The sequence below is a fragment of the Zeugodacus cucurbitae genome, chromosome 2 (genome assembly GCF_028554725.1).
Source record: "Zeugodacus cucurbitae isolate PBARC_wt_2022May chromosome 2, idZeuCucr1.2, whole genome shotgun sequence".
NCBI lineage: Eukaryota > Metazoa > Arthropoda > Insecta > Diptera > Tephritidae > Zeugodacus > Zeugodacus cucurbitae.
In genome coordinates, this window is record NC_071667.1 from 86,800,102 (window position 1) to 86,817,500 (window position 17,399).

The 17,399-nt window shown below is 36.2% G+C and overlaps 6 protein-coding genes across 6 annotated transcripts; 3 read left to right on the forward strand and 3 right to left on the reverse strand.

The window, feature by feature from the left end:
- The first annotated feature begins 143 nt into the window (after window positions 1-143).
- On the forward strand, window positions 144-4,418 carry LOC105214360 (SKI2 subunit of superkiller complex protein). The gene is made up of 8 exons (XM_011187735.3): window positions 144-1,337; window positions 1,406-1,840; window positions 1,904-2,623; window positions 2,689-2,871; window positions 2,938-3,514; window positions 3,615-3,793; window positions 3,854-3,985; window positions 4,091-4,418. Exons 1-8 carry the CDS (start codon window positions 159-161, stop codon window positions 4,292-4,294), a joined length of 3,609 nt encoding a protein of 1,202 aa, XP_011186037.1. The 5' UTR covers window positions 144-158; the 3' UTR covers window positions 4,295-4,418.
- On the reverse strand, window positions 4,400-5,905 carry LOC105214361 (dnaJ homolog subfamily C member 8). The gene is made up of 3 exons (XM_011187736.3): window positions 5,666-5,905; window positions 5,073-5,393; window positions 4,400-5,014 (listed from the first exon to the last, which is right to left on the reverse strand). The coding sequence occupies exons 1-3, from the start codon at window positions 5,726-5,728 to the stop codon at window positions 4,640-4,642; spliced, it is 759 nt and encodes a 252-aa protein (XP_011186038.1). The 5' UTR covers window positions 5,729-5,905; the 3' UTR covers window positions 4,400-4,639.
- A 209-nt stretch (window positions 5,906-6,114) lies between these two features.
- LOC105214362 (probable oligoribonuclease) lies at window positions 6,115-6,972 on the forward strand. The gene has a single exon (XM_011187738.3). The coding sequence runs from the start codon at window positions 6,178-6,180 to the stop codon at window positions 6,847-6,849; it is 672 nt and encodes a 223-aa protein (XP_011186040.1). The 5' UTR covers window positions 6,115-6,177; the 3' UTR covers window positions 6,850-6,972.
- Window positions 6,973-8,865: 1,893 nt separating this feature from the next.
- Window positions 8,866-10,491, reverse strand: LOC105214356 (diphthine methyl ester synthase). The gene is made up of 2 exons (XM_011187733.3): window positions 10,031-10,491; window positions 8,866-9,950 (listed from the first exon to the last, which is right to left on the reverse strand). Exons 1-2 carry the CDS (start codon window positions 10,163-10,165, stop codon window positions 9,243-9,245), a joined length of 843 nt encoding a protein of 280 aa, XP_011186035.1. The 5' UTR covers window positions 10,166-10,491; the 3' UTR covers window positions 8,866-9,242.
- A 1,596-nt stretch (window positions 10,492-12,087) lies between these two features.
- LOC105214355 (uncharacterized) lies at window positions 12,088-13,942 on the forward strand. Its single transcript, XM_054226005.1, has 2 exons — window positions 12,088-12,707; window positions 13,428-13,942. The coding sequence occupies exons 1-2, from the start codon at window positions 12,088-12,090 to the stop codon at window positions 13,846-13,848; spliced, it is 1,041 nt and encodes a 346-aa protein (XP_054081980.1). The 3' UTR covers window positions 13,849-13,942.
- LOC105214354 (bromodomain-containing protein 8) lies at window positions 13,943-17,298 on the reverse strand. The gene is made up of 2 exons (XM_011187731.3): window positions 15,087-17,298; window positions 13,943-15,009 (listed from the first exon to the last, which is right to left on the reverse strand). Exons 1-2 carry the CDS (start codon window positions 17,182-17,184, stop codon window positions 14,054-14,056), a joined length of 3,054 nt encoding a protein of 1,017 aa, XP_011186033.1. The 5' UTR covers window positions 17,185-17,298; the 3' UTR covers window positions 13,943-14,053.
- Window positions 17,299-17,399: the final 101 nt, after the last annotated feature.

Sequence of the window (17,399 nt, forward strand, 5' to 3'; positions counted from 1 at the left end):
ACGAGCAATTCTTGCTCGACAACTCTGTTCGTGTCTTTCTCTCATTCTCTTTAATAAAATTATCTCAACAAAAACAACAAACAAAAATTGCCTGTGTGAAAGGGGTCTATAGAAACATAGCTATTATATGTGTTTCAACATGACATTCGTAAATACATATGTTAGTATGTCATACCAGTTTATCAGCTAGAATGGATGAAAGCATTAGGAAATTACAGAACTATATAATTTGCCCGGAATTACCAATAAATAATCCATTACCGGACACAATTCCTCGACGTTACAATGAAACGCGATTGCTTAATTTACCAAAAGGCGCTGCCAGCACCAAATTAGTGCCACGTCGTGACTACATCACTGGCGCGATAATTGAATTTGTTGAGATAGATCTGGAAGATGTCGGTGCCAACGCATGCAATTCCACTTCAATGCGGCGAGAACCGGGATTGTTGGAGGAATCAATTCGGGGCTCATCGATGAATTTTCCATTCTGGCCGGGCGGATTTGATGAACCACCAAGCGAAATAAAAAAGCTCGGCATTGAGTTCGACTTAGGTTCTGAATTGCTAACAGTGCCTCCTGGTTTTCAAAAAGGCTATATATTCGAAGAAAACAGAAGTCAGTCACATTCCAAAATTTCTATTTTAAATAATAGTGCAAATGTCAATCTATTGGAAAATTTGGAAAAGGATATGGATGTTCAGGAATGGTTGAAGTTGACTGAAGAACCAACGGAAGTAGATTCCACTATTGCCTTAAATTATTCAACTGAATTTAAAGATGTGGAGGAGCATATAATGGGTCCAGATCTTAAACCGGTCCTTGAAATTTCAAATACAAATACGAAATCCACTTTTAGCAGTGAGTGGGCTGAAATGGTTGACATATCACATCCTATAACTAATTTCAAGGAGAAAATTCCATGTCCCGCAATGACTTACCCCTTTGAGTTAGATGTGTTCCAAAAGCAAGCTATCCTTAAACTAGAGGAACGACAGTATGTATTTGTAGCGGCGCACACATCCGCTGGTAAAACCGTTGTAGCAGAATATGCTATAGCATTATCGCAGCGCGATTTAACACGTACAATTTACACTTCGCCTATTAAAGCTTTATCCAATCAGAAATATCGAGACTTCAAAAAAACATTTAAGGACGTTGGATTAATCACCGGCGACCTACAGATTGATCCCACTGCATCGTGTCTCATAATGACCACAGAGATACTTCGTTCCATGCTTTATTGTGGTAGTGAAATAACCAGAGATCTCGAGTATGTAATTTTCGATGAAGTGCATTATATAAACAACCCGGAACGTGGACATGTTTGGGAAGAGGTAAAGAAATAATTGTCAACATATTTTGTATAGCATTAAAAATATTAACTTTTTTTTACTCTTTTTAGGTAATAATACTACTTCCAGATCATGTCAATATAATAATGTTAAGCGCTACGGTGCCTAATACTATGGAACTGGCAGACTGGGTTGGCAGCACCAAGAAGAGGAAAGTGTATGTCATAAGCACTCTCAAACGACCTGTCCCCCTTATGCACTACATTTATACTGGATGTGGGGGCAAAAGCAAAGATGATATATTTCTACTAGTCGATGGGAATGGGAAATTTATGCAAGACAATTATGTAAAGGCCGTGGAGCGCAAAAAGGAAATGCAATCCAAAACAAAAGGAGGACAAAGTGGACGGCCGCAAAAAAATTTTGTTAGCGCTAAACAAGATCAGAACATGTGGATTGGGCTAATAGACTTTTTGAAGCGTAATAATAAAATGCCTGTCGTAGCATTCACACTATCGCGTAATCGCTGTGACATGAATTTGCAGGTACTATAGTTTAACTCGCATATTTTATGTGATATAAAATTTAATCGCACTCTTCAATACCAGGCCTTACAATCAGTTGACTTAAATACTGCACGTGAAAAAGGTTCTGTGCAGAAATTCTTCCAACAATGCTTACAAAAGCTTAAACCACCAGATCGTCAGTTGCCCCAAGTTCTTTCAATGAAGGATTCACTGGAGCGTGGAATCGGCGTGCACCACAGTGGCATATTGCCCATACTGAAGGAAATAGTGGAAATGCTTTTTCAATCGGGACTAGTTAAGCTACTGTTCGCTACGGAAACATTCGCTATGGGTGTTAACATGCCCGCGCGCACCGTGATCTTCGATTCGCATCGCAAATACGACGGACTGGAAGTGCGTAATCTAAAACCCGGTGAATACATTCAAATGGCTGGACGTGCCGGACGACGTGGTCATGATGAAAATGGCACTGTTATATTACTCTGTAAATCACAGGTGCCGCCCTCGATGGATCTACGCTCCATGATACTTGGCCAACCGGAGAAGTTGCAATCACAGTTTATATTACGATATGCCGTCATTCTAACTTGTTTACGTATTGAGAGTATTAAAGTGGAGGACATAATACAATTCAGTTTCAAAGAATTTAATCAAAAACTGCAATTGCCAATGCAGAAGAAGCAATTGGAAGTTGCATTAGACAAATTCTCCCAACTACCTGAATTGGGGGAACAACTGCAACCTCTGTGTCGCTTCTATGATCTCGCACAAGAATATATAATTGAAAAACAACGCAGCATGGTTCGAATCTCTGACATTTCTGACTTTTGAATTGTTGTGTTTTCTTATATTACTCTTTTCCATAGAAATACTTGCTGTCTCAACCTAAAATAACTAAAGAGCTTAAGGTGGGTCGCATACTTGTGGTTACCCAAGGCAGACATTACAACAAATTGGGCATAATACTTGCCATCAAATCTACGCCAGGAAAAGACACAATCTACAGATTATTAGTGCTCGACCATCAATTCTCCTCAAGCGATCAGAAGGTATATTACACATTCTTTAGTTATCCTTTATCTTAATTATTATTACCACATTACTACTTCATAAAGGATAACTTCCATCGTGGAGAAATGTACTACAAAATAGTATCGCTGACGCCACAGAACAAGTTCTTTCAGCCCGAAGGCATTGGTGGCCATTGTGTAGTTGACGCGAAAGCCGCCGATATAGTTGAAATTACAAAAAGTAATATTAAAGTTGATGGAGATGTTATAATTCGCAATTGGGAGCAACGACAAATCGACCGTTTCAGGGACTCACCGCCCGGCGCAACTGTCGTTAAGGCAGTAAGTGAATTACAACAACTTAACCAAAACTACATAGAGAACACCGAGACGATTAAGTTTATTAACCTATCTAAAGATGTTAATATAAGTGAAGAGAACGAGTTGGCTCAAATTCGCTACACAGAACATTTATGGAAACAGTTAGTCACAGTGCTGCCGCACACCAACATTGCTGGGTTTGAACAAGAGTTCGCTACGGTTTACGAGCGTAAAGTTTTGGAACGACGTATTGAGGAGTTACAATTCAAGAATTCTACAAAAAACCTCTCACTTTATCCAGACTATTGCAACAAATTAGAAGTATTGCGCGCATTAAAATATATCGATGATTTGGACGAGGGTGAGTTACCTTATACAAATATACATATGTGCATATATGTATGTATATAATTCTGCGCACATGCATATGTACAAATATATTTGCTGATTTATTGTTGTAGTCACGCTAAAAGGAAAAGTTGCTTGCGAAATGGGTCAGAATGAGCTGTTGATAACAGAATTAATACTATGTAATATGTTCAACGATCTGGAGCCTGCGGAAATAGCGGCATTACTCTCGAGTTTGGTGTTTCAAGGCAAAATCCAGGGAGAGCCGGTGATTCCAGAAAAGTTAAAAAAAGTGAGTTAGAATATAGTATTAAGTCAGAATGTTCATACAATTGAAATATTTTGTATATAGTGCGTTAAAGAATTCGAGGAAATCAACGACACTATTTTAGCCGAAGAACTGCGAAACAAGACAATTATTGAAACGGATAATCGTCTGAACTTTGGGTTGCTCGAAGTGGTGTACGAATGGGCACGTAACAAGGTGTGTATGTGATTATTTCTAATGAGCTACGCTTAAGTCTATAAATAAAATTATTATAATTTTTATAAATCAATTATTTTTAACGTGCTAACGATTACCCTTTAGCCGTTTGCTGAAATAATGAAGCTAACTGAGGTACAGGAAGGTATAATTGTGCGATGTATACAGCAATTGGATGAAACCCTTCGTGATGTAAAAACTGCAGCCATACGTATAGGTAACCCCGCTTTGCAAAGCAAAATGGAGGATGCGTCAACTGCCATTAAAAGAGACATAGTCTTTACGGCCAGCTTGTATACAGCATTGTGATTCCCGATGGAAATTAAAGCTTGTGGGCTATAACCACGATCTATTAATAACAAACGAACTCATATTTTATAAAAATTAGTTGCTCCCATAATATATCCATTTGGCTGTATTTTACAAAATGTAATCAATTTTATTGTTTTAATTACATATATATGATGGGCGCCAACTAAAGATAACTTAAACGAACTTGGATTACTTATTTCACATTAAAAGGCATGTTGATATTTAACATATTTTCAACCTTAAAACATGGAATTCGTATTATGATTCATAAACTTAATTTGAAGTAAAAAAAAAAAATAATGTAAAGATTGTTTCTATAGATATATGCATGGGCATATGGTTTTATCGGGTTTCTGGCTTAAACTTAGGAGGAACAATCATTCCATGCATACGCTTTTGCTTTTTAGACTTCTTAGACTTGCTGGCGCCGGACTGAAAATCATGCCAACTATTTACCCGACTTTGACGCGACTCTTCAAAATTCTTCTGCCATTCTAAATCAGCTTTTCTTTTTTCTTCTTCTTCAATTTCACCTTCACGTTTGCGTTTTCGCTCCTCTTGATCTCGTTGATCTAATTGTTGCCGACGTCGTTCCATATCAGCAAACAATTTCATAACCATCACATATATGGCATGTTTATATTTATCAGGGTCATCCTCAGGGATGCTTTCAAAACCTTTACTTTCCTTACGGAGCTTTTTTCGTTTTTCTGCAATCTGCAATTACAAATTAGTTTTAATTATTACGTTTAATGCATAAAATATTTATGACAACCATATGATCAGTTCTTTCTTTCGCTTCCTCGTAAACATCCAAACATTTTTTTCGTGTGACATCATTTTCCAGAGTCTTCCAAGCGCGGTTTATAATGTCAAAAGCAGTCTGGGCTCGATCTTTATCATCCTGGTTCTTATCCGGATGCACCAGTATGGAGAGAGTGCGGTAACGTTTCTTTATTTCTTCAATAGTAGCGCTAGGCTCTATCTGTAGTACCTCGAACGGATTGAGATTGAAGTATGTTGAACCTGGACGAAGTAAACGATCAATTTGTTGAGAAGAGGTTAGAACAGAATCGCGTTTTTCTATTTCTTTAACCTGCGGAAATGTCCAAAATATTATTAATTTCATGTCAATCCCATTTACAAAATTATATGTAATTCTATCGAGTCGTACAATTTTCAACATTACATTTTTCCTTTCTAGTTTTATTATTATTAAATGATGTTTACATAGTATTTTAGAATATGAAGCATCATAGTGGATAACCGACAATCCTGTTTGTTGTCAACCTTTTGCCAGCTATTTTGTCTTTACAGCGCATGTTAGCGTAGATATTCAGCTGCGGCTTTTTACAAGCATATACTTACCTCTGTATAGAAAGAGTCAAATGAAGTGTCCTTCGATGTGGTGGGGCGTTCATTAAAAGACATTTTTTATTTATACAATTAGTTATCACAAAATATTAAGGACGCATTTACTGACAATATATTTTAAAACACTTTTATAACTATATTTCACCAAGAAAAACACTTGCATACAATTATTTTCACAGAGTCAATTTTTTATTTACCCACCAAATCCGCACTCAAAACGTCATAATAACGCAGGGTGTATACGGAATTCCAAAATATATTAAAGTACATATATAAAACATAAAATATTTTTAATTACATTTAAAATTTAATATAAAACATAATTGCAGAAGTTTTAGATTTATGAAAAATGTTTGACTTATCTGTATATGGTCAATGGTAGTTAATAAAAAAAATGTATTTTGTATAATCGAAACTTTGCTTTAAGTGGCAACTTTACAATCTGACATTTTTATCAAATATCTTTCATACATGTTTCGTAACACAACATTAATTTATTGTACAAAATGCTAAAATTCATTTCACGTGGAGGTGTTCCTCAGTTAAGATCGTTTGTTTTGAAATCTCAATGTGGAAATCTCCACTCAGTTTCAAAATTGACCGCCAATATGGAGACCGCGCCAAAATTATTAGCCGACAAATCCGCAATTGTATGGATGGATCTCGAGATGACTGGGTTAAACTCGATTTCTGACAAAATAATCGAAGTTGCATGTTTGATTACCGACAAGGATCTAAACATTTTAACAGAGGGTTTAAGCTTTGCTGTAAATCACCCAAAAGAAGTGTTCGAACAAATGAACGAGTGGTGTATCAAACAACATAATGAATCGGGTTTGGTACAAAGGTGCTTGGAGTCCGATATCACACATGATCGTGCGGAGACATTACTTTTGGATTACCTTCAAAAACATGTTCCAAAAGGTAAATGCCCATTAGCTGGTAATTCTATTTATATGGACCGACTTTTCCTGCGCCACCACATGTCATCCGTTGACGATTACCTACATTACCGTGTTATCGATATCTCAAGTATAAAGGAATTGTGCCGTCGATGGAGATCTGACTTAATGCAATCAGCACCCGAAAAACGTTTAATGCATCGAAGCTTAGAAGACTTACAAGATAGTATTGAAGAATTAAAATATTACCGAGAAAATTTCTTTAAAACTATGTAGTTAAATTATCTGAATATCTCTAATGTTTGTAAGATAGCTTTATAATAATATTTAATCTGTATTCCCGATTGGATATAATTAGAAAAAGTATACTCAAAGAATTAAAATTTTATTGGAATTGTTTGTGCATTATCTGAAGCTATACTTACAAATTGAGGTAAGAAAATATATTGGTAAAGTGTATAAACTTGTCAATATAAATTTAGTTATTGTTAGGTAAATTATTGAGAACACTTAACACTATAAAACCTTGACTGTTGGTAAGATAAGTAAGTGATAGAAATAAATATTAGGTTTAACATATTTTTTTATCCATTTTTTACTTAATATTTATGTTCCTAAACTAATCGATAATTTATTTTTATTGTGCTTTTTCAATTTATGCAAAACATTAATGCTGAATTAAATCTATTTTTGAATTATTTAATATAAAATAAAAGAGTAATACAAATGTTTTAAAAGTTGGTTGCTTTTCTATAAGCTTCGAGGCAATATTGCCTATGCAGACTGCGTATTGCTTGGCAACAAGTGTAGTAAGTTGCGACCCTGCAAGTCAGCTAGTGTTTAAATCATACGTTAAATATTAGTGAACGCTACCATTTGTTTAAGTGGCTACGAGTTTCTTAAAGGCAAACTGATGAAACTATTCGAAGTTCATCTGCAATTGTTATCGCTTCGCAATACGACCAAAAATAGCTTTTAGAACATTTTTCTTGATAATGATTGCTAGCAAAAAACTGTCATTTTTAATATGTAACCGTTTACAGTTTTTGAAGCCAACAGAAAACCACAAATCCTGTCTGTGGAGGAATTTTTAAGACCATAATTTCAGAGAGGTTGGCTACCCTATTCGAAGAAAAAAATTTGCAAAATATTCTACGGACAAAATATAAACTACATTAAAATGGAGCGAATGGATGTTGATTCGGAAGCTAACTTAAATCTTGCGCCCTCATGCAGTCATCATCCAAAATGCAGAGCTCTGGCATCGAATACCAGCATAATGGCAGGTCCGGGAACAACACCATCTGTCACCGCCTCTCTCCATCCATTGGTAATATTGAATATTTCTGAGCATTGGACTCGGATACGTGCTCAAGCGGGTGAAACTTGTCAAGTGTTTGGTGCTTTGATAGGAAAACAAAAAGGTCGAAATATAGAAGTGATGAATTCTTTCGAATTAAGAGTGGATAGAGTGGGTGCAGACGTAGTTATCAATCGAGAGTACTATCAAACAAAGGAGCAACAGTTCAAGCAGGTATTTGTTAATATTGAAAAACAGCAAAGAGGGTTTCAAATATTTTTGTATTATTAGGTCTTCAGTGATTTAGATTTTATTGGCTGGTACACTACAGACGAAGCCCCTACACTCCTTGATATTCAAATTCAAAAACAAATGGCAGAGATAAACGAATGCCCTATCTTATTGCAATTGAACCCATTATCACGTAGTGTTGATCAACTACCGTTAAAGTTATATGAGTCCACTATCGAGTTAGTAGGAGGAGAAGCTACAATGTTGTTTGTTCCTTTAACCTACACACTGGCTACAGAGGAAGCTGAGCGAATTGGAATCGATCATGTTGCCCGTATGTCTACAAACGAAACAGGAGAAAAATCTGTAGTAGCAGAACACTTGGTGGCCCAAGATAGCGCTATTAAAATGTTAAATAAACGTATACAAATAGTTTTAAAATATATTAAAGATGTTGAGAATGGAAAATTAGCAGCAAACCAGGAAATTTTACGTGATGCATACGCTTTAAGTCATCGATTACCTGTCATGAAAGGTCATGCTTTCCAGGAAGAGCTTTATACTCAATGCAACGATGTGGCCCTTATTAGCTATTTGGGTGCAATGACCAAAGGGTGCAACGATATGAATCACTTTGTCAACAAGTTTAATGTACTTTACGATCGCCAAGGATCTGGAAGACGTGCTCGTGGTTTATACTTTTAAATTAATAAGAGTATCATTGTGCTGTAAAATAAATCATATTCATATATAAACAAATATTTGATATTTTTTATAGGAAAATCTTCCTCCTTTAATCAATTACAATATACAGAGAAGATAGGAAAGATCCCTCTATTTAAACAGTGCTTTCAATAGGTTTAGGCTTACATAAATTAATTTAAACAAATGCACAACATTTTTCGTCGTATACGACACATAATTATAAAAAACAACTAAATGAATTGCCATCTAATAGCATTCAATTATTGATTTTCTTATATTTAATTACATTTAAGAGGATCTGATTTTAATTGTTTTTACATATTAACAGCTGCGGTACGAGAAGATTTGTAATTGGAAAATATATAATCACAATGCTATTCTTTAGATGAACATATGTAAGTTCAAAAAATCTTCTATGTACCAAAGACTTTTTTCAGTGATTATAGTCCTCCAACTTCAATGTGGTATATTGTTGCAAGAATTCCACTTCGAGAGGGTGCATTTCCTTCGCAGGTATCACCAATGAATGCAACGGACTGCCGAGATCAGTTTGACTCATTTCTCGTAATGTATTTACAACTATCTTTTGACTATCGTGACCAACTCGAGCAAGTCCGACACATAGCGATAGCTCATTTAAAATTGTATTGCGTTCCAACGCATCTTTTTTGTCGACTATCGTCATCAACTGTTGTGCAGCTTCAGCCACGGTCATAAAACGTGGCGGTTGATATTCCTTTCGCCGACGCATGAGCGATTCTGGTGTTGGCTCCTTAACCTTGATGTCTAACAAACACAGTGTATGCATATTATGCAGCCTATTCAATTTGATCTTGTCATAAAAGCTATCTGGTTTCCATGTTTCATCCCAGTATGGTATCGACACCGTTTCACCAAACTTATAAAGTTGTAGACCACAGCAACCAATAGCGTTCATAATGGATGCGTTATGTACGACCTTGTAGGGTATTTTTTTCTCTTTAGCTCGAAGTATAAAATCTGTATGTGTGGTTGCGCCGAATGGATCACCAACGACTAATAAAGCCACGTCTTCCTCACCAGCACCCGTTAATATCTCATCGGCACCTTGTTCTACTAGATCACGATCCGCTAACAAAAGAGGCCGTCCATAGAAGGCTTCCTATATTGTGTCAAATATTTATAGAATATTATTGAAAAAAAAAAGAAATCATTAAATAAACAAATAAAAAACAAAATTACCAATTCTTCTTGCGGACATCCAAGTATGGAAGTATACATTTCCAGGTAAACTCGAGCACAGCGCTTAACGATTTCAAGGCCCTTTACTGTAATGTCAGTTGGGTCACCAAGTCCTAATCCGATCAAGTAGAACATGTTGGATGTACTTCCTCAATTTTAATTATCTTGCCTATTCCTAATACAACCTACAGATTATGCTATAATCACCCCAATGTAACCGCAAAAGCACTTGCACACCTCGCACAATTTTGCACTTTTCCCGCGCTTACAAGTACATACACTATAATAGTTATAACAGGCGCGTATATTGTGTATGGCAAATTTTTCGCAATTCAGCCTTGTAAATGTTCTTGGAGTTACAATGCACACTTGTATGTGGATTCTGTATCATGCACGTGCTGATATTCCTAAAATGAGAACAAAAAATCTAAACAATTACGCTCAACTTCGACTCGCAGAAAAATTACTTCCCTATTTCGCTCATCGCATGTCAGTTTGTCAGAGTTGCAAGATTATTAAAGTAACGGTATTCATTTACCAATCATTCGCGAATTAGGTATGGGTTACACTATGCGATTTTAATTGGCAATGCGATAACAAACATGAACAACAAATTGCACAGAGTATAACAGTTTTGATCACCAATAACATGTTAAGTAAAATTTTGAGCAAAAATGTAGATATTTTGATGAAACTCGCTGAGAGGCCCTCAATATATATTCAATAGAAAAAATATAAAACGTTATAACGAATAACCAAATAAGCTTTAACATATAAATTTGGTACCGATATTAACAGTATGGAGGTGAATATATAAGAGAAAAATAGCCATATAGTGGGTTACACATCCCTCAAATTAACACTAAAAACTATTTAATATTCAATCTAATAGAATATAGTGAAAGTGTGTGAAAACGGCAAGTGACCACTGCTGTTAATGTTATAACGATTACCCAGCCCTGTTGAAACGGAAAGCCCCCAACAGCCGGTTCTACGCCACAGGAATTGACTCGGATTTATCGGTTTTAAGTTTAGTTGTATGTTATTGGAGCAACATTTTCGCCAGGGTTGCTCTATATCCTCCTACTCCGAGCTAGCATTGAGTCCAACCCGTGGTATGAAAATTTTTTCTGCTGTGTAGGCGTTAAGTGGATCCATCCAAACTCCACTTATTACATATGTATATGTAAGTCTATCTAACCAATGACTATACTAATTTGATAAAATATAGTTATATAATATTCGCGTTCTTATGTTACAGTTTGTTCCGAATTGGACCTCCGCAACGAAAAATAATATTTGATGATTTTCGTTGTGTTGTTTTACTCAATATGTTAAAGATCTGATTGTAATAATCTTTTATGATCATTCAACAATACACTTTGAGATGACTTTCATATGGATAAACACTTTATTGCCAACATCCCTAATGCATCAAATTTATGTGCACATTTAAGACTTTATATTATTATTCATATTTATGTACATTGTCTTCATTGAGCAATTTTCAAATAATTCGGCTTTAATTAAGTACGCGCGCTTTTTTATACGTGCAACTTTATGTACATATGTATATACTTTTTTGTTATTCACGAGACTGGGTCCGAACTGGTTGAAGACGTTAATACTACTCCACGCTGCTCAAGTATGTAAACGTAAGCATAAATACATATACATATATAAGCCCGAGTGTACATATATACATATAACCATTGTACATGTACAATTTAATGTACAATATAACTAGCATTATTGTCTACGAGCAAAAACCGTTGCTATAATTTCTGCACCTTTACCTTTTGGATCAAAGCTCATTTTTTGTTTTCATAATCCTTCTACGAGTTTTTTTGCCGCTGGCTATTTTGCTTTATGTAGTTAACTGTTTTTAAACCACTCCGTCAGCTTCATTTTAACGGTAAACTTGCAAGAAATTAGACGCAACAGTCTGCAAGCTGTCCGCGAAAATCTTTTGAAGTGCAGAAACCTACAAACATAAGTACATATGTACATATACATATAATACAATAAGTTGATTCAGTGCCTGTGTAAGTTTTATCATGATATCAAATTGTGTCATGGTGCATTTTGTGGTGTTGTTGCTGCACAGTCATCCGTCTCAAAATGGCATATTAGCGCGAAATATACACACAACCACCGATATCATTCTGAGAGACATCCGTAATGCTTTCAAAACAGTTACCAACAATACCAATCTCATAAATCGTATTATACCCCAGATGTACGAGCCCATAACGCCACCATCAAACATGATTTTTCAATTCAATATACCAGATGATGGTGTAAAAGACGGTTCTTTAACATGGACGATGAGACGAAGTGATCTAGTTGACCCAGTTTTCCCTAATCTAACAATGGAGTACATGCGTGCGCAATTAAATAAAAACCGCTTAACGTTATATACAAGCGAACGTCTGAATAATGAAGGAACAACTACTGTAAGTGAGGAAGCCAGTACAAGTATTTGGAGTTCACTAGGACTGGATGGATGGTCTGGTGCTGTTGCTCCAGCTGTTGTTGCGCCAGATACAAATGACGAATATCCAAACAGCGAAATCCTTGTAGATTTGGAGAACGTAGGGAAGGAATCTGATGATGACAATGTATATATCGCACGTGTTAACGATCCTTTTGGTACCTCTGTCAAATGGGAATTTAGGTGAGCTTGCAATATTATCAACGAATATAGGATGTAGCATGCAATAGTGTTGAACAAATCCCCAAAAATTTATGAATTTTTGTACATGAAGCTCGAGAAAGACGTTGAGGTTTTGAATCAGACCGTTTGCATGCAATGATGACATTTCAAGGAAAATACTTCTTTTTAACAAAAAATATTTATTACAAATGAAAAAAAATATGCATAAATTAAAAAAAAAAAACAATATTTTGAAGTAAGTATTTTGAAGTAAAAAATACTGTTCTTGAATACAGACATAAAGCATTCCCGTCATATAAATTGGTCTTATTTTGAATAACCATGAAACAAAATAAAAGTAATGAATTTGTAAAACAAAATAATTATGTGAATAATATAAATAACAAATTTCTGATAAGGTTCAATCTCATCAATCTGTGTTGAATCAAACCGTGAATAATCTTATCCTTAATAATGTAAACGTTAGTGAACGGCATGAATAAGTTCTTAAGTACATACACACATATATCCTAACGAGCACTTATTAACCGAACAAGTGCAGCCTCCGACAATTATTAGTGCATGTACATGCATATGTATGTCCTATCTCTTGCCATCACTACAAAAAATGCTATTAGTCAAACACTAAATAAGATATCTGTCAATGACTATTTAATTTCATGTAATATAATTAGTTCTTAACATTATGAACATGTGTGTACCTTTTTTTCATTTCTGCAGAAATTCGACCGGTCGAGTAAAACGCGATGTGCTTACCCTATACTCCATGATACAATGTTCTACCGGTTGCCAGCCCTTCGTATACAAAGGATATGGTTGTTACTGTGGATTTTCAGGTGCTGGTGTTCCCGTTGATGGCATCGATAGCTGCTGCAGAGTCCACGACAAATGTTACGAATACACTAATTGTATATCGTATTTAGAATATTTTGTGCCATATATTTGGAAGTGTTATCGACGAAAACCATTATGTGCTGTAGACCATGGAGAATTCGGAGGTCCTGGCTCATGTGCAGCGCGACTATGTCAATGTGATATTCAGTTGTCGCGCTGCTTACGGAGATTCACTTGTCCCAGGCGTAAAGCGGTGTGTTTCAGCTCGAAAGCCAGGCGTTTTCAAAATTTACTACTTACGTTTTAGATGTAAATATTTTGAGAATATATAGACTGTTAATATAGTTCTTCTTTTCATCCTTTTTCAAACAAAAATAAACGATGGAACAAAAGAAAATTAATTCATGTTCAACATTTGGTAAATTATTGATATTATTTTATGCAAATTAATGGGATATAATGTCTATATCAAATGTAAATTTATGCGTAGTAAGTCAATAAGAATTCTATTATTAGGAGATGCGTTGGCTCTTTCTAGAACCACTCCGAGATTTAGAGCTTGTTCCACTCATATTTAAAGATTTATTTCCTTCCTTGTTATCTTTTACTGGTACATTGGTGTCTGTGATTCCCGTATTTGCAACGAATTCGCGCATAGCTTGGCATTCCAGCATGAAAGCATTAGCTGCATTGAATCCACTGGTATCCTGCTTAAATAACATCAAACCATTCTGACACATTAGCATGATATCGCGTTGCAACTCGCTGACATTACGTATGGTGCCGGATTCAATGCATTTTCTGATGGAGACCATATCTATTGGTCGCAAACAAATTTCATTAAATTGAACATCTTCGTTAAAGGAGCGCTGCAGAACATTTGCGTTTTTACTGTATTGTAGCGCATGGAAAATACTTAGTAAGGACTTTTTGGAAACACGTGTTTCTGGTTCTTCCCGATCTCGATCGCTTGAAGCCGGCGAATTGGGTACGCTATCGTTAATAGGTGTAGAAGAGTATCGCCTCCGAAGCCGTTGGCTACCAAAGTTGTCTAAAGTCGATGCGCTGGCGTTATTGTTTGAAGGATGAACCTCACCATCGATCATGGGACTTTCGGATCGATCGCGATCACGTAATTTTCGTAACATTGGCGGACGTGCTGGGGCAACGGATGACGATGAAGATGAAGAGAATTGCGTCGTACATTCGTCATCTGTTTTACTTTGTTGATCTTGACGATTTTGGTCAATTAAACTTCTGCGAGCTTGGACAGCGCTTTGCTTATTTGAAGTTATGTTATCATCTTTTCGATTAACAAAACTTATGTCTGTAGTAGAAGATTCCTCGTCGGTATCAGCTATAGATATAGTCGGTGCTATAGGTCCATTTACTTTTTGATCAGTACGTGGAATATTACTTGAAACTTCGGGCAATTCCTCCTCGTGCTCCGCGGAATCTTTCGCCCCTTCTGAAATACAAGTATATATATAACACATATTTATTTATAAACAAGTGTATATTTATAATCATTTTAGACTGACTTACCTGGAGTCACTACATCGTTTTCTAATTCCTTTTTAATTTTTTCTGCTTCTTCGTCTACTTTGGATTTGTCCACCCTTTGTTTATCTCTTTGACCATTAGAATCATCATCATCGGTTGGAATGACTATCACATCAGAACATTCACTTGCTGCGGCTGACTTTTCGTCTTCGTTGAAGTTTTTTGTGTCATCGCCATCGTTTTCTCCCACCAAATCGGCCAACTGTTGTTCGAGCTTATCATGTTCCTTATTACCTTCTTCGAAAGTCGCCTGTAGTGTTTTGATTTCTTGAGCGTCTGATTTTTTACTGGACTCAATACCATCTTCTTGGTATAAATTCTTGATTTCTGAAGCTACCTTCTCTTTGAACACAACTTTCTCATTTACTGCTCTTTGTTCCAGTGAAGCTACGGCAGCTAATGGTATGTTGTCATTTGAGTCATCACTTGATGTTGTTTCTATCTTCCGTTGATTCGTTTCTACATTTTTTATGGTTGGATTAGTTTCCTCGACACGGCTAATTACTTCTTTGGCAGATATCTCTTCATCATCAACGATATTTAATTCATTATTTCTTGTGTCATCCTCTACTGTATTTTCTAGTACATTCGTTATTTTTGACACAGACGTTACTTCTTTATTCTCAAAATCTTCGACGTGCCTCATATCATTCGGAGAATCAGCACCCATGTCTTTGAGAAAATCGACTTCTTCACCATCTATAACTGCAGATACATCAATATCCAATTCATCAATGTTCCCAATGTTTTTGAAAACCTCTAGCAACTGTTGCTCCTCGTTAGGATCGGGTTCATCAGAATCATGTTCGTTGTTTCTATTTTCATTACAATCACTCAAATGAGTGGTTATATCTTCATCAAGTTCCATTGGGACTTCATCATTGTTAGAATCAGATACTTCATTTGGGTTTTCATTTATTTGGGACTGATCAACTCTATCAAGTCCTGTCTTGGGTATTTCTGCATTTCGAGTTTCGGTATTTGTTACCGTAATTGCGAGTGTCTTATTCCTTTCTAACAACATAGAAAGAGTGGGAGCAGCCTGTGAAGGACTCAATAAATTTTGTCCCGTAATGCTTGTAACGGGCACTGACGTTATTGATGGTGGCCCGCTAATTGGACTCGATAGCAATTGTGCAGCCTTTTGTGGTGGTATACTCGATTTTAAGGTAATCGCAGGTTGGTTTTTATTCGGTATGGACCCACAAGTTAAGAGTGTTGTTATGGTGGGTGCGGATGAACGCGCGCAGTTATTTGCGGAACTAGCTGATGTGTTTGTGGAGATTGTTGTTGGCGAACTAGTTCCAGGAGTGGGTGATTTTAATAAAGATGATAATAATGGTGAAATACCCGTCTGTGCAGACTGTTGTTTTTGTTTAGTTTGATTGAAACTAGTAGAAATTTGTTCGTTGTTCGATGCGCCAGTCAAATCTTCCACATCCATGTCCACTGAAGTTGTGTCATTCGTACGTTGAACTGTTAAAACAGAATTAGTTTTAACCGGTGATAACTTACGCCAATTACATTGCATTTCCGGTTTTTGTTGTTCTCTTTCCCGCATTTGATTTTCGAACTTCATTTCTTCAACACGCTCCTGCTCTTGCTGGAGTTCAATATCACACCACATCTCACGTAATTGCTCTTCATTAAGAATTCCCGACTGCAATGCTTTCAGTTCTTTGAATATTTGCGCAAATTCTTCTTGTTCCTTCCGCATTTCTGCCTTTAACTCTTGTTGACGCTCTTCATTTAACCGACGAATAAGTTCTGATGAAGTATCTTCGGCAACGGGAGGGGAGACGCGGCTGGAGCTATCATAAGATAGTTTTTTACATTCCGGCGTCTCTAAGTTTTCTACCAACACTCCATATTGCACAGCACAGTTTTTTTCGGAGAACCAGTCAATAGGACGCATTACGGTCCCATCTCCACAAAGATGTTTAAGACTACGACTAACTGACACCCAATTCTGATCGCCACTGCATGATACCGCAGATGCTAAACATAGTTGTTCTCTTATTGTCCACTTGTCTACAGTCCCACGATTCAACATCACACATTCCTGTATTGTAGAGGTCATGCAGTATTTATATAAAAGCAGCAAAACAGAATTGATTATTTTTATTCTACTAATTAAATGTCGAATATTTATGCACTTTTCTTCTTCTTTTAAGATTAACCATTGACAGTAGAAATGCAAACTATCGATGTCATTAATATTCAACATCAGTAAATATCGATAACTTGCCAGCTGAAGCTAAAACTACATAGCTTGCGTAAGCATGTGGATACACA

Excerpts from the sequence above, each read along its gene's own strand:
- LOC105214360 (XM_011187735.3), top strand. The coding sequence starts at position 159 with ATGTTAGTATGTCATACCAGTTTATCAGCTAGAATGGATGAAAGCATT. Across the intron at positions 2,872-2,937 it reads TCTCCTCAAGCGATCAGAAG|GATAACTTCCATCGTGGAGA; the intron begins GTATATTACACA and ends TACTTCATAAAG. Across the intron at positions 3,794-3,853 it reads TTCCAGAAAAGTTAAAAAAA|TGCGTTAAAGAATTCGAGGA; the intron begins GTGAGTTAGAAT and ends TTTTGTATATAG.
- LOC105214361 (XM_011187736.3), bottom strand. The coding sequence starts at position 5,728 with ATGTCTTTTAATGAACGCCCCACCACATCGAAGGACACTTCATTTGAC. Across the intron at positions 5,394-5,665 it reads TTGACTCTTTCTATACAGAG|GTTAAAGAAATAGAAAAACG; the intron begins GTAAGTATATGC and ends ACATTTCCGCAG. Across the intron at positions 5,015-5,072 it reads AAGAAAGAACTGATCATATG|ATTGCAGAAAAACGAAAAAA; the intron begins GTTGTCATAAAT and ends TTGTAATTGCAG.
- LOC105214362 (XM_011187738.3), top strand. The coding sequence starts at position 6,178 with ATGCTAAAATTCATTTCACGTGGAGGTGTTCCTCAGTTAAGATCGTTT.
- LOC105214356 (XM_011187733.3), bottom strand. The coding sequence starts at position 10,165 with ATGTTCTACTTGATCGGATTAGGACTTGGTGACCCAACTGACATTACA. Across the intron at positions 9,951-10,030 it reads GATGTCCGCAAGAAGAATTG|GAAGCCTTCTATGGACGGCC; the intron begins GTAATTTTGTTT and ends GACACAATATAG.
- LOC105214355 (XM_054226005.1), top strand. The coding sequence starts at position 12,088 with ATGATATCAAATTGTGTCATGGTGCATTTTGTGGTGTTGTTGCTGCAC. Across the intron at positions 12,708-13,427 it reads TCTGTCAAATGGGAATTTAG|AAATTCGACCGGTCGAGTAA; the intron begins GTGAGCTTGCAA and ends TCATTTCTGCAG.
- LOC105214354 (XM_011187731.3), bottom strand. The coding sequence starts at position 17,184 with ATGACCTCTACAATACAGGAATGTGTGATGTTGAATCGTGGGACTGTA. Across the intron at positions 15,010-15,086 it reads AAACGATGTAGTGACTCCAG|AAGGGGCGAAAGATTCCGCG; the intron begins GTAAGTCAGTCT and ends CTTGTATTTCAG.